Source organism: Babylonia areolata, chromosome 1 (genome assembly GCF_041734735.1).
Source record: "Babylonia areolata isolate BAREFJ2019XMU chromosome 1, ASM4173473v1, whole genome shotgun sequence".
Lineage (NCBI taxonomy): Eukaryota > Metazoa > Mollusca > Gastropoda > Neogastropoda > Buccinidae > Babylonia > Babylonia areolata.
Window position 1 is genome coordinate 12,810,099 of NC_134876.1, and position 12,602 is coordinate 12,822,700.

At 43.0% G+C, this 12,602-nt stretch overlaps 1 protein-coding gene across 1 annotated transcript in view; it reads left to right on the forward strand.

Annotated features, from left to right (window-relative positions):
• The window catches only part of LOC143279778 (N-acetylneuraminate lyase-like), a 17,699-nt gene extending 5,100 nt beyond the window's left edge, over positions 1–12,599 (forward strand). The window contains exons 7-11 of the mRNA XM_076583932.1: positions 2,234–2,326; positions 5,214–5,359; positions 5,815–5,940; positions 6,878–6,917; positions 11,041–12,599. Coding sequence (XP_076440047.1) covers positions 2,234–2,326; positions 5,214–5,359; positions 5,815–5,940; positions 6,878–6,917; positions 11,041–11,186 — 551 coding nt within the window. The 3' untranslated portion in view covers positions 11,187–12,599. The remainder of the gene's footprint in view (positions 1–2,233; positions 2,327–5,213; positions 5,360–5,814; positions 5,941–6,877; positions 6,918–11,040) is intronic.
• Positions 12,600–12,602: the final 3 nt, after the last annotated feature.

Below are 12,602 nucleotides of genomic sequence, written 5' to 3' on the forward strand. Positions count from 1 at the left end.
CGTTTACGACTTGGTGTGTCACAACTCAATACACATAAATTACGTTTTAAACGTAATGTAACAGATGTTGAGCTGTCTTGTCCTTTCTGTGATTTTCAAAAAGAAACAGAAGTTCACTTTGTGTTACAATGCCCTCAATATGCTGACCTGAGACAACAGTACACCCTCTCAGTATTACAATACTCCGTCTTTGTTTAATATGACACTGCTTTTTGCAAGTGAAAACAAATCATTGGTCATGCGCTTGGCTGTATTCCTAGACAAAGCTTTGAAAGTACGTTGTTCATAGTGTTATGTTTGTGTTGTACCTCTGCATTTACTTGTAACCACCCCTATTGACATGGGCCAATGGCCCTTTCATTAAAAACATTTCAGTGTTCAGTGTTCTCTGTCTCTCCCGTAGGTTACCTGTAATTATTATATCATACGTAGGCCACCAAGTACCCTTGCTTTGGTCGTGTTTGATAGTTTATGATTTCACTAGTTATCATGAGTTTATGTCTTACCAGAGAGAGAGAAAGATGAGGGAAAGATGGGGTAGGGTGTATGTTTGGCCGAGGGTGAGTGTAGGGGGACAAAAGAGGCGTATCTGTGTGGCAATGATATGCACCGACCCCCAACAAAATATATAGGCTTAGACTTAGTAGGCTTAGTAATATATAAGTAAAATCAATAAAGAATGACTTCACTTAAACAACTCATCAGCTTTATCAGTTAAAACAAAACCATCATCCTTTCGCAGGTCAAGTGATAACAGCTACAGGCTATCATACATATGAAAGGCAGGTTGATAGCAGCGAACAGCGCGGCGTCCCACAAAGTATACCTACTAGTACAAGGATATGCAGTAAATCAGTCGACTATTAGCTGATAAACACTGAGCAAGTCCTCTCTAGTCAGTGACGATAACGGGTACGTTGTGTTGTTCCCCTTCAGGTGCTAGCAAAAACAAAACGAAAAACAAAACAAAAAAGCCCTAGTCCTCTAACTCTTTCAATGAAAATAACTCGTTTATATCAAATATTGGTTAAAAAGAAAAAGTACTATAAAAAAAATTCACATAAGATAACTTTGGCTCGAAAGTATAACGAATGTAGTATTGAATATAATGAAAGCAATTCCAGCTGCAGTGTGTATATATGGGGGGAGGGAGTGTAGACATACACACACACGAGCGCGCGCGCACTCACTCACACACACACACACACACACACACACACACACACACACACACACACACACACACACACACACACAAACAATGTGTGTGTGTGTGTGTGTGTGTGTGTGTAAACTGAAACAAAACGAACGTGTCACTGAGACAGACTAGGTAAATCGAACAAAAAATGTAAAAGGTAGACAGTCACACAAAAGAGAAAGCAAGACGCCTGTAACAATCATTAAATATTCTGGCTACGGGCCCTTCCTCAGCGACCAGATACAGTTGTTTACAAGACAATAAACGTCATCAACTGAGTTATAATGATGTTAGATCATGTGTCAGTGTGCCTTCATGTCAGCAAGCAATCTCTTAAGAGATCTCTTAAGCAGTCTCTTTTGTCTTCTTCTTCCTCGTTCGCCTCCCGTTAGACGAGCAGCCCGGTGTCCTCGATGAAGGCTGCCGTCCGTCGCAGCTCCTCCACGGTGCCGTACAGCTTGGTTTACACTGCGTGTCGGTATTGGCCAGTACTTCTTCCTGGATGCTGCATGCGTCGTACAGTCTTGAAGTGCGCGCACTCTTTATTCTCCAACCTTCCTCCTCTCCACCGCACACACATACAGAATGTTTTCTCACACGCAAACACACGCACGCACACTATAAAAAACACACGCGCGAGCGATCTGTGTACCTGTCTGCCGATGTCACCGACTTTGTCTCTCTTCCGTGTATACACTGAATACCATAGCCTAGCCTACATTGATACAGAGACAAAAAGCTGGACAGTTTAAGAAGAATAAAGGTACTGAGGTGGCATGCAAGAAGTAACGTTTGGTAGATGTTGTTACCCCCAAAAGCGGAGTATGGCTGCCTACATGGCGAGGTAAAAACAGTCATACACGTGAAAGCCCACTCGCGTATATGCGAGTGAACGTGGGAGTTGCAGTGATGCTGTTGAAGACAAGCATACAGACAGGAAGAATAGACATACAGGCAGCTAACTGCGAAGACAAACATACAGACAGACGGCCGGAAAAATACAGGTAGGAGACTGACATGTGGTGTTTGTTGCAGAGGTGCTGGTGAAGTACATGAAACAGGTGGCCGCGGCCGCCCCCAACACGCCTTTCTACTACTACGACATCAACTTCATGACGGGCGTTTATCGTAAGTAAGGTTTGCAGGGGAGGGGCTCAGTGTGTGTGGGGGGTGGGGGGTGGAGGGGTGAGAGGATACACAAGAAGCAGAGAGAGGGGGAGGGGGGGAGAGGATACACAGAGAACGGGGGAGGGGGGAGAGGATACACAAGAAGCAGGGGGAGGGGGAGCGGGGGGGAGAGGATACACAAGAGGGAGGGGGAGGGGGAGCGGGGGGGAAAGGATACACAAGAGGGAGGGGGAGGGGGGAGAGGATACACAAGAGGGAGGGGGAGGGGGGAGAGGATACACAAGAAGCAGAGAGAGGGGGAGGGGGGAGAGGATACACAAGAGGGAGGGGGAGGGGGGAGAGGATACACAAGAAGCAGAGAGAGGGGGAGGGGGGAGAGGATACACAAGGAGCAGGGGGAGGGGGAGAGGATACACAAGAAGCAGAGAGAGGGGGAGGGGGGAGAGGATACACAAGAAGCAGAGAGAAGGGGAGGGGGGAGAGGATACACAAGAAGCAGAGAGAGGGGGAGGGGGGAGAGGATACACAAGAAGCAGAGAGAGGGGGTGGGAGAGACATAGAGAGAGTACACAGAAAGTGGACACTGAAAGAGAGAGTTCACAGGAATCAGTGAGTGTGTGTTGTCTTCAGTGTTAGACCTTCGTCTGTTAATTCGTGGTGACATGATAACAGAGACAGTGTGTGTGTTGAACGTTTTTTTTATGTTTTTAACTGGAATCACTCGAGTTGGACTCCATGTGCACTGCTGGGTAAACTTGTAATTATCAACTCCTCCTGCTGACTACAAACTCTACAATTGCTGTGATAAACCCTTGGTAGCCTTATCATGTCACCACGAAAGAAAACACATCTTATTTTATGGTCAGTGGTTTTGAACATTCATTGACGTGGGTTTTCACATGGACTTTCGGCACTCAGGAAAAACTTTTACGACCCCCCTCCCCACCCACCACCCACATTTTCAAGATTAGATAACACATAATAATCGGCGTTGACTGCGCGTAGTGATGTTGCATGGATAAATTGTAGCCAAGTGAGAGAGAAACAAAGGGTGACAAACAAAATGCTGAGCCTCTGAATTCCATTTGTCAAACTTCCATGCATTAGTTCAATGGTGATCCACGCCCACTAATCGCTTAACCTTTCTTTACTTACAACAAGTGTCACATATGTGTAGCTTTATTTTCATGAAAAAAAAATTATTAGTGATCCATAACAAACTTTTTGAACTAAAGGTATATGAATAACCGAAGTCATAAAATCAGTTTGGCCTGTCAGTTCAGTGGGGTGATTGACTGTCAAAACACCATGCATTCAGTCAGTTGTTGAGTTTAACTCTCTCCATACGAACGGCGAAAGAGACGACGTTAACAGCGTTTCACCCCAATTACCATCATCAAAATATTGCAAGCGGAAGGCTCTTATACTGAAGACGTGAATGTTGACAAAGAATACCACAATTCTGACGACGGAAGCTAAAGGTTGGGTCATTCAGACACCCACTGGACATCCGAGGGGTCTGTGTAGAGGAGAAGAGAGGACTGGCCGTACTGAGTGAGTTAACGACCTTCTGGCTTCGTCCCTCAAGGTCAGTCAAGTAGTTCAGTGCTTGGGGTTTGGTTTTGAAGAGGGTATCGTTGTTCAAAGGATCGGGTGTCTATTCGGGTGGCGTTCCGAGGCTGGGGGTAGAGGGTCCTGGCTGGCTGGAGGAATGATGTCCTGGTTGTTCTTCTGGCATTCCAAAAGGCGAGGGGGAAGGGGGGGGTTCAGCGCCATGTATTCAGACCTATACATCTTTTTATAACATGCTCTGTCCGCTTCGTGCTGCAGAATCTGCACAGTGGACTAATAATGGATTGGATTATTGTGTTCTTGCATTGCAACCTGTGCAATCTAGTCAGAAGGAAATCTGCAATATGTGCATATACACAATTTTCATTGATGTCACAAAACACTGTGGCGCGGAGAAATGCCTGTTTAAATCATAAGTGACATCACAGAAAAGATGTTCCTTATTAGAGTTTGCCATGATTAGTTCGGAATAGAGCAATGAGAGAGATAGGTTCCGCATGACAGTCGACAGACAGACATGTGTCTAAATACCCATGTCAGCAGATCACTCCAATGGCCTGCCCCAGTCATTGAAAACTGTGCCGTGATTTAACCTTGTTAAGCTATGATCACTATCCATCTTCCACAAAAAATAACGTTTCCCTGCACGGGTCCAGTTTCAGTTTCAGTAGCTCAAGGAGGCGTCACAGCGTTCGGACAAATCCATATACGCTACACCACATCTGCCAAGCAGATGCCTGACCAGCAGCGTAACCCAACGCGATTAGTCAGGCCTTGAGAAGAAAAAAAAAAGGGGGGGGGGAATAAATAATAGATAAATACATAAAAAAGATAACTGCTACCACTACTAATAATATGTATGAGGCGCAAAAACTTGATGAAGTCAACTATAAGCGTACATAAATAAATAAAACCTTTCTCGTTGCCAAGAAAGTACCAACCTACCTCCCTGCCCCATCCTGTAGCTGTTCAGTTCTTTCTGTTTCAGTGTTGTCAGTTCAGTTTGCCTATTGATGTATTATTCGTTGAAAGTAAAGCAACCAAGTATAAGCAGACTCAGTGTGTGTGTGTGTGTGTGTGTGTGTGTGTGTGTGTGTGTGTGTGTGTGTGTGTTTGTGCGTGGAAGAGAGAAACAGATGATTTGTCTGTTGAAGCTGTTTTCCAAATGAGCCCCAAAATCAGTTTTATATCCTTTTCGCATCATTCTCTAAATAATATGGCAGCAACTAATTGACTCAGAGATAATTATGAAATAAAATTAAATATAAAACGTCATATACGCAAATGCTTTCCCTACATTTCTTGTGTTGCACAGTGAACACTTCCAAGTTCTTGGAACTGGCAGCAAGCGAGATCCCAACACTCCGTGGAGCGAAGATTTCCTCCCGTGAACTGCCAGCAGTGACAGACTGCACTGTGGCTGCCGGGGGGCGATTCCAAGTCCTGATTGGTACAGATGAGGTACTCATCTTCTTTGGATCTTTATGTAGCCTTTTCTGATATGGTACAGATGAGGTACTCATCTTCTTTGGATCTTTATGTAGTCTGTCCTGATATGGTACAGATGAGGTACTCATCTTCTTTGGATCTTTATGTAGTCTGTCCTGATATGGTACAGATGAGGTACTCATCTTCTTTGTGTCTTTATGTAGTCTGTCATGATTGGTACAGACGAGTTACTCATCTTCTTTGGATCTTTATGTAGTCTGTCCTGGTAGGTATTCATCTTCTTTCTGTCTTTGTGTAGTCTGTCATGATTATTGGTATTTAAGCATCTGTGCAGACTTTTCTTTGTTTTGTTTTTTACTCAATTTGTTCTCAGTGTTCATTCTCAGAGAGGTTTTACACATTAAGGAATTTCAACCATGACACAATGATCAACATGAGGCGGTGTGTGTTTTCTTTTTTTTTCTCAGCAACTGCTGTCAGCCTTGTCAATGGGGGTGGATGTACCCGTTTGTAACAGCTTCCTGGGTGGATTGTTCAGCCGACTGAAGGCAGCATTTGATGCCAACGACATGGATACTGCCAGGAAGGAACATGTACGTGAAGTCAGTGTTGTGATATCATGATCTGAAAGTCAGTCGACGGGTGCAATAGCCGAGTGGTTAAAGCGTTGGACTTTCAATCTGAGGGTCCCGAGTTCGAATCACGGTGACGGCGCCTGGTGGGTAAAGGGTGGAGATTTTTACGATCTCCCAGGTCAACATATGTGCAGACCTGCTAGTGCCTGAACCCCTTTCGTGTGTATATGCAAGCAGAAGATCAAATACGCACGTTAAAGATCCTGTAATCAATGTCAGCGTTCGGTGGGTTATGGAAACAAGAACATTCTCAGCATGCACACCCCCGAAAGCGGAGTATGGCTGCCTATATGGCGGGGTAAAAACGGTCATACACGTAAAAGCCCACTCGTGTGCATACGAGTGAACGTGGGAGTTGCAGCCCACGAACGCAGAAGAAGAAGAAGGAAAGTCAGTCCAGGCTGTTTATGGTCTTGACAATTGCAATGCTGAAAAGACCATGTCAGTGTTTATAGGAGAGAGAAAAAAAAGGTTTAGAACACCCAAGTTATTTTCTCATTTGTGTTTGAAACTTGGTTACAAGAATTCTATGTGATGTATTCCTGAAAATGTAGTACCTTCTTTCTTGTATTCCAGGACTTAAGGTTTCTAGGAAAATTGAAAAAGTCTTTTATGCGTTTTCTGTTGTAATGTGTGGGTGTGTGTGGGTGTTCACGCATGCATACATACATGCCCTTCTTTACATTTTATTAACTGATGGAGGCTTTTTGTGTGACGTTGTGAACTTGTTGATTCCGTTACCTTGAATCTTTGACCAAAAAATCCATTAGCTGAACGTCATAAAGTAACTTTTTGTATATGTAACTATCATAAAGAATGAGAGTGGTATTTGAAAAATGAGATTAATATTTGACTGTTATTTGATTCCATCTGTTCTTCTTATATGTTTTTTCAGCTCTTGGCAAGAAAACTGGTGCTGGAGCGCAGTTCTTATGGTCAGTATCATGATGTTAACTATACTCAATTCAACATAAAGGAAAGCCAACATGCATAGAACAGGACTTTCACAATATGGTGTGCTGGTGAAAACAAATGGCCTGCTGTTTCTCATTCTCAGTTTTATCATTTGTATTCAAAGTCTTTTGGTTGACGAGGTGCATTGCTGGAACAAAACATGGTAGCAAGAGTGCAATGCCCACCTGAATGTTGATAGGCGTCAGCCTAGAATGAGGAGGACAAGTGGCACGCCTCAAGCCGTAACAGATAAATCAGTAAAATCTAAAATAAGCTTATAGCCATGGTTCAGACTGTAAGACTTTTGGGCCAGTGTATGAAGTAAGCACTTATAGCCATGGTTCAGACTGTAAGACTTTTGGGCCAGTGTATGAAATAAGCACTTATAGCCATGGTTCAGACTGTAAGACTTTTGGGCCAGTGTATGAAATAAGCACTTATAGTCATGGTTCAGACTGTAAGACTTTTGGGCCAATGTATGAAATAAGCACATAACCATGCTTCAGACTGTAAGACTTTTGGGCCAGTGTATGAAATAAGCACTTATAGCCATGGTTCAGACTGCAAGACTTTTGGGCCAGTGTATGAAATAAACACTTATAGCCATGGTTCAGGGTGTAAGACTTTGGGGCCAATGTATGAAATAAGCACTTATAGCCATGGTTCAGACTTTTGGGCCAATGTATGAAATAAGCACTTATAGCCATGGTTCAGACTGTAAGACTTTTGGGCCAGTGTATGAAATAAGCACTTATAGCCATGGTTCAGACTGTAAGACTTTTGGGCCAATGTATGAAATAAGCACTTATAGCCATGGTTCAGACTGTAAGACTTTTGGGCCAATGTATGAAATAAGCACTTATAGCCATGGTTCCGACTGTAAGACTTTTGGGCCAATGTATGAAATAAGCACTTATAGCCATGGTTCAGACTGTAAGACTTTGGGGCCAGTGTATGAAATAAGCACTTATAGCCATGGTTCAGACTGTTAGACTTTTGGGCCAATGTGTGAAATAAGCACTTATAGCCATGGTTCAGACTGTAAGACTTTGGGGCCAATGTATGAAATAAGCACTTATAGCCATGGTTCAGACTGTAAGACTTTGGGGCCAATGTATGAAACAAGCACTTACAGCCATGGTTCAGACTGTAAGACTTTTGGGCCAGTGTATGAAATAAGCACTTATAGCCATGGTTCAGACTGTAAGACTTTTGGGCCAATGTATGAAATAAGCACTTATAGCCATGGTTCAGACTGTAAGACTTTGGGGCCAGTGTATGAAATAAACACTTATAGCCATGGTTCAGACTGTAAGACTTTTGGGCCAATGTATGAAATAAGTACTTATAGCCATGGTTCAGACTGTAAGACTTTTGGGCCAATGTATGAAATAAGCACTTATAGCCATGGTTCAGACTGTAAGACTTTTGGGCCAATGTATGAAATAAGCACTAAGGCTCAATGAAGAAGAAATCCGCTGAGGAAGTACGGGACTGGGGGCTCCACACACATGAAAGTTTCTATCGTTGCAGTGAAAAAAAAAAAGAAAAAAACGAAAAAAGGAAAAATCCTGATCGATATGGAATAACATCTCCCACCAGTGTGTCAGTGTTTGTGCATTCATCAAAGACTGTGTGAATAACTCTGAACTGTAAGACACTGTGGATAACTCTATGTTGTTAGACACCGACGTGTTCGTGTGGATAATTGGTGCTGTTAGATATTGGCGCGTTTGTGTGGATAACTGTGTGCCGTTTGACACTCTGACCGACATGTTTGTGTGAATAACTGTGTGCTGTTAAACACTGACTTGTTTGTGTGAATAACCGTGTGCTGTAAAACACCGACTTGTTTGTGTGAATAATTGTGTGCTGTTGGACACAGTAGATAACTGTGTGCTGAGAGACACTGTAGATAACTATGCTGTTGGACACTGTAGATAACTGAGTGCTGTGAGACACTGTAGATAACTGTGCTGAGAGACACTGTGGATAATTGTGTGCTGTTGGATACTGTAGATAACTGTGCTGTTGGACACTGTAGATAACTGTGCTGAGAGACACTGTGGATAATTGTGTGCTGTTGGACACTGTAGATAACTGTGCTGTAAGACACTGTGAATAACTGTGTGCTGTTGGAGACTGTAGACAACTGTTCTGAAAGACACTGTGGATAACTGTGTGCTGTTGAACATGGTAGATAACTGTGTGCTGAGAGACACTGTGGATAAATAATAATAATACTAATGGTATTTATATAGCGCTGAATCTTGTGCAGAGACAAATCAAAGCACTTTCGCACCAGTCATTCACACACATGCATAACTCTAAAACTGTAGAAACAAAAGACAAGGAAGGGCAGGCAAGGGAGGCTATTTTGGGACGAGGTGGGTTTTAAGGCCAGACTTGAAAGAGCTGAGTGTGCAGACTTGACAAAGCAAAAGGGGAAGTTCATTCCAATCGCAAGTTCCAGAGACAGAGAAAGAACGGCGGCCAACAGTTGAGTGTTTGAATCTGGGTATGCGCAAACAGAGTGGATCCGAAGCCGATCGTAGTGAGCGAGATGGAGTGTAGAGGTGAAGGCAGCCGCAGAGATAGGAAGGGGCAGTTTTGTGAATGCACCTATAACATAGAGTGCTGATCTTGTACTTTATTTGGTGTGAGACAGGGAGCCAGTGGAGATGTTGCAAAAGAGGAGTGATGTGCTCAAATCTTTTCTTTCTGAGGACGAGTTGGGCAGCAGAGTTTTGTATGCGCTGAAGGGACTGAATGGATGAAGCAGGCAAACCAGACAACAGAGAGTTACAGTAGTCAAGGCGAGAGAGAATGAGAGAAACGACAAGTCTAGATGTTGCGTCAGTGGACAGATATTTCCGGACGGCACTGATGCGCCGCAGTTGACAGTAGCAGGACTGACATGTCTGACTGATAAATTTTTGCATGGACAAGGACAACACCGAGGTTCCTGACGGACGTGGAAAGAGGGATGGATGTACTGCCAAGTTTGATTGTGTCAATTGTGATGGAAGACAGTTTTTGTCTAGTTCCTATAATTGCTTCAGTTTTGTCCGCATTCCATTGTAACTTATTTCAAGTCATCCAGTTTTAAATGTCCAGGAAGCAGTTGGATGTTTCTTGCAATAGCGACAGCAATTTTTCAGGGGTATCACTCTTCTGGAGTTGAGTGTCATCAGCATAAGAATGATGACTGATATTATGGCAGTTGATAATTTCAGTGAGAGGAGCAGTGTCAGTGTGAAGAGCACTGGGCCTAAAACAGATCCCTGTGGGACTCCATGTTCGATTTTAACGGGTTCAGATTGGAAATGATCAACAATGACAGACTGGAATCGATCAGTGAGATCAGATTTGAACCAGTTTAGAACAGTGCCGTTGATACCAAATGTAAAATGAAGACGGGAAAGAAGGACTGAATGGTCTATCGTGTCAAAGGTGGCTGACAAGTCGGGAAGAGTAAGAAGGGAAATTTTTCCTGAGTCGGGACGCTATCAGCAGATTGTTCAGAATGTGGAGGAGAGTAGTTTCGGTGCTGTGGTCAGCGCAATAGGCAGACTGAAATGGGTGGATGAGATTGTTGAAACAAAGGTGGTTGTTGAGCTGCTTGAGGACAGCTTTTTCAAGGAGTCTGGACATGAATGGAAGATTAGAAACTGGTCGATAGTTTTTCAAAATGTTTGCGTCAAGGTTGGGTTTCTTCAGAAGAGGCCGGACGATGGCAGTTTTGAAAGTGGATGGAAGTTCCAGTGAGAAGGGATGAGTTGACAGTATTGGTGATTGTGGGGAGAAGATGTGAGACACACTGGGAAAAGACTGAGGCTGGTATACCTGGATACCTGTGTACAGAGACTGTGGACAAGTGTAATGTGCGACACTGTGAATGACTGTGTGCTGTAAGACACTGGATAACTGTGCTGTAAGACACTGACATGGCTCTGAGGATAACTGTGCTGTGAGACACCGACATGTTTGTGAACCGTTTTATTAGACACTGTCAACTGTGTACTGTGAGACACTGGATAATTGTGGTGTGAGACATTGTTGATAACTGTGTATTGTGAGACAGTGATATGGTCGTGTGCGCAGGAGGGGGCCCAGCCCTGGTGAAGGGGATCATGCGATGTCTGGGTTTCGACCTGGGCTCTGTGCGCCTCCCATTGGTCAACTTGACTGCTGACCAGGAGAAACAGCTACGTCAGGACCTCATCAACATCGGCTTCATGGACCAATAATCGTCCCATCACACTCCGCTTCATTTTGTAGCCAGTGGATTATACATTTACAGACATGCACGCATCATTATGTGATCAGTGGATCATGTACAGTGTACATTTGAGCAACAGGAATGGAAACAGAAAATTATAAACTATGAATTTATCTTAAACTTATTTCCTTAAAAAAAATTAAAAAAGAAAAAAAAAAGAAACACAAAAGAAAACATTCCAGTCCTTTGTATTGTCCCTGTCATGAATTTTTATTGTTATTAGTTGTCTAGTCACGGGTGAGGGGAGTGGTCTCCAAATCTTGAGCTGTGGTATCCACTTTCTGACATTCATGTATCTGGCAATATTTCAGTCTCGGCAGTGTTGTGAATTGGGTAATGTTGTGCAACTGCAATCTTTGCTGTTATTTGCAAATGCTGTTAACATAATTATACAGCTTTTTAAGACATGTATGCGTACCAGAAGTAAATGTGACCAAGGAACAAAATATAAAAGTCTGATGTTTTTTTGTTCAAGGATTCACTTTTCATTGCAAGCATCAAGCAAAATCATGTGTGCATTGTTTTTAACTATGTATGTGTGTGATTTTATAGTATGCATGCATGTTGAGTATGTGTAGACAGTTCAGCACTCATTTATACCCTGGCTTGAGCCAGAAATCGCTATTGCTCCTTGTTGTGCCCAAAATCAAGCTACATGGACCAGCTGAGACCTGAAATAAAATTTTTATACTCTTTCTGTGTGTGTGTGTGTGTGTGTGTAACTTCAGAAGGAAGAGATTTGATGGAGCAACATATTGTCGTCATCTTATTTACAGTTTTTTGGTACATAGCTCATGTTGAGCAGATTTTGTTTTTGCTTCCAGAGGTTTTATTCATTTTATATTTAATGATAATGAACAGATTCATGCCTAGTGCCCTTCAAAATGAACAGGAAGATGTCTGTTAACCCTCGTGTACAAGCAGTGTAGTGCCCCTGTAGTATTTGTATTCTTAATACATTTCTACCCAGACAGTTCATTTCATAAGCATGATGCAGTGCGCTTATCTGACATATCAGAATAAAAATTTCTGGCATATTCATGCAATATCATTGTACTCTGAATTTTGTCTTTCGTTCACATGTGCATCACTGTCACCAACAATATGACATATCAGGTGTTTTTGTGATGGCAGAACAAAGTCAGCATGCAGGGATACTCAATAGTCACAAATGATGCTCTATTCATTTTAAAATACAGGTGTGTCCCATCATCCACATAGTACCCACAGCACATGTTTGTCTCAAATGTCACATAAAAGAAGTATCACAAGCCACTCTTGCGATACCAGGGGTTCTTTTCACGCCAGGCAGTCCGGGCATTATAAATGCGCAAGGGTTTTCAGCAGAGGACTCTTAGGAGTTTCTTGCAAACATCTAAGCTTG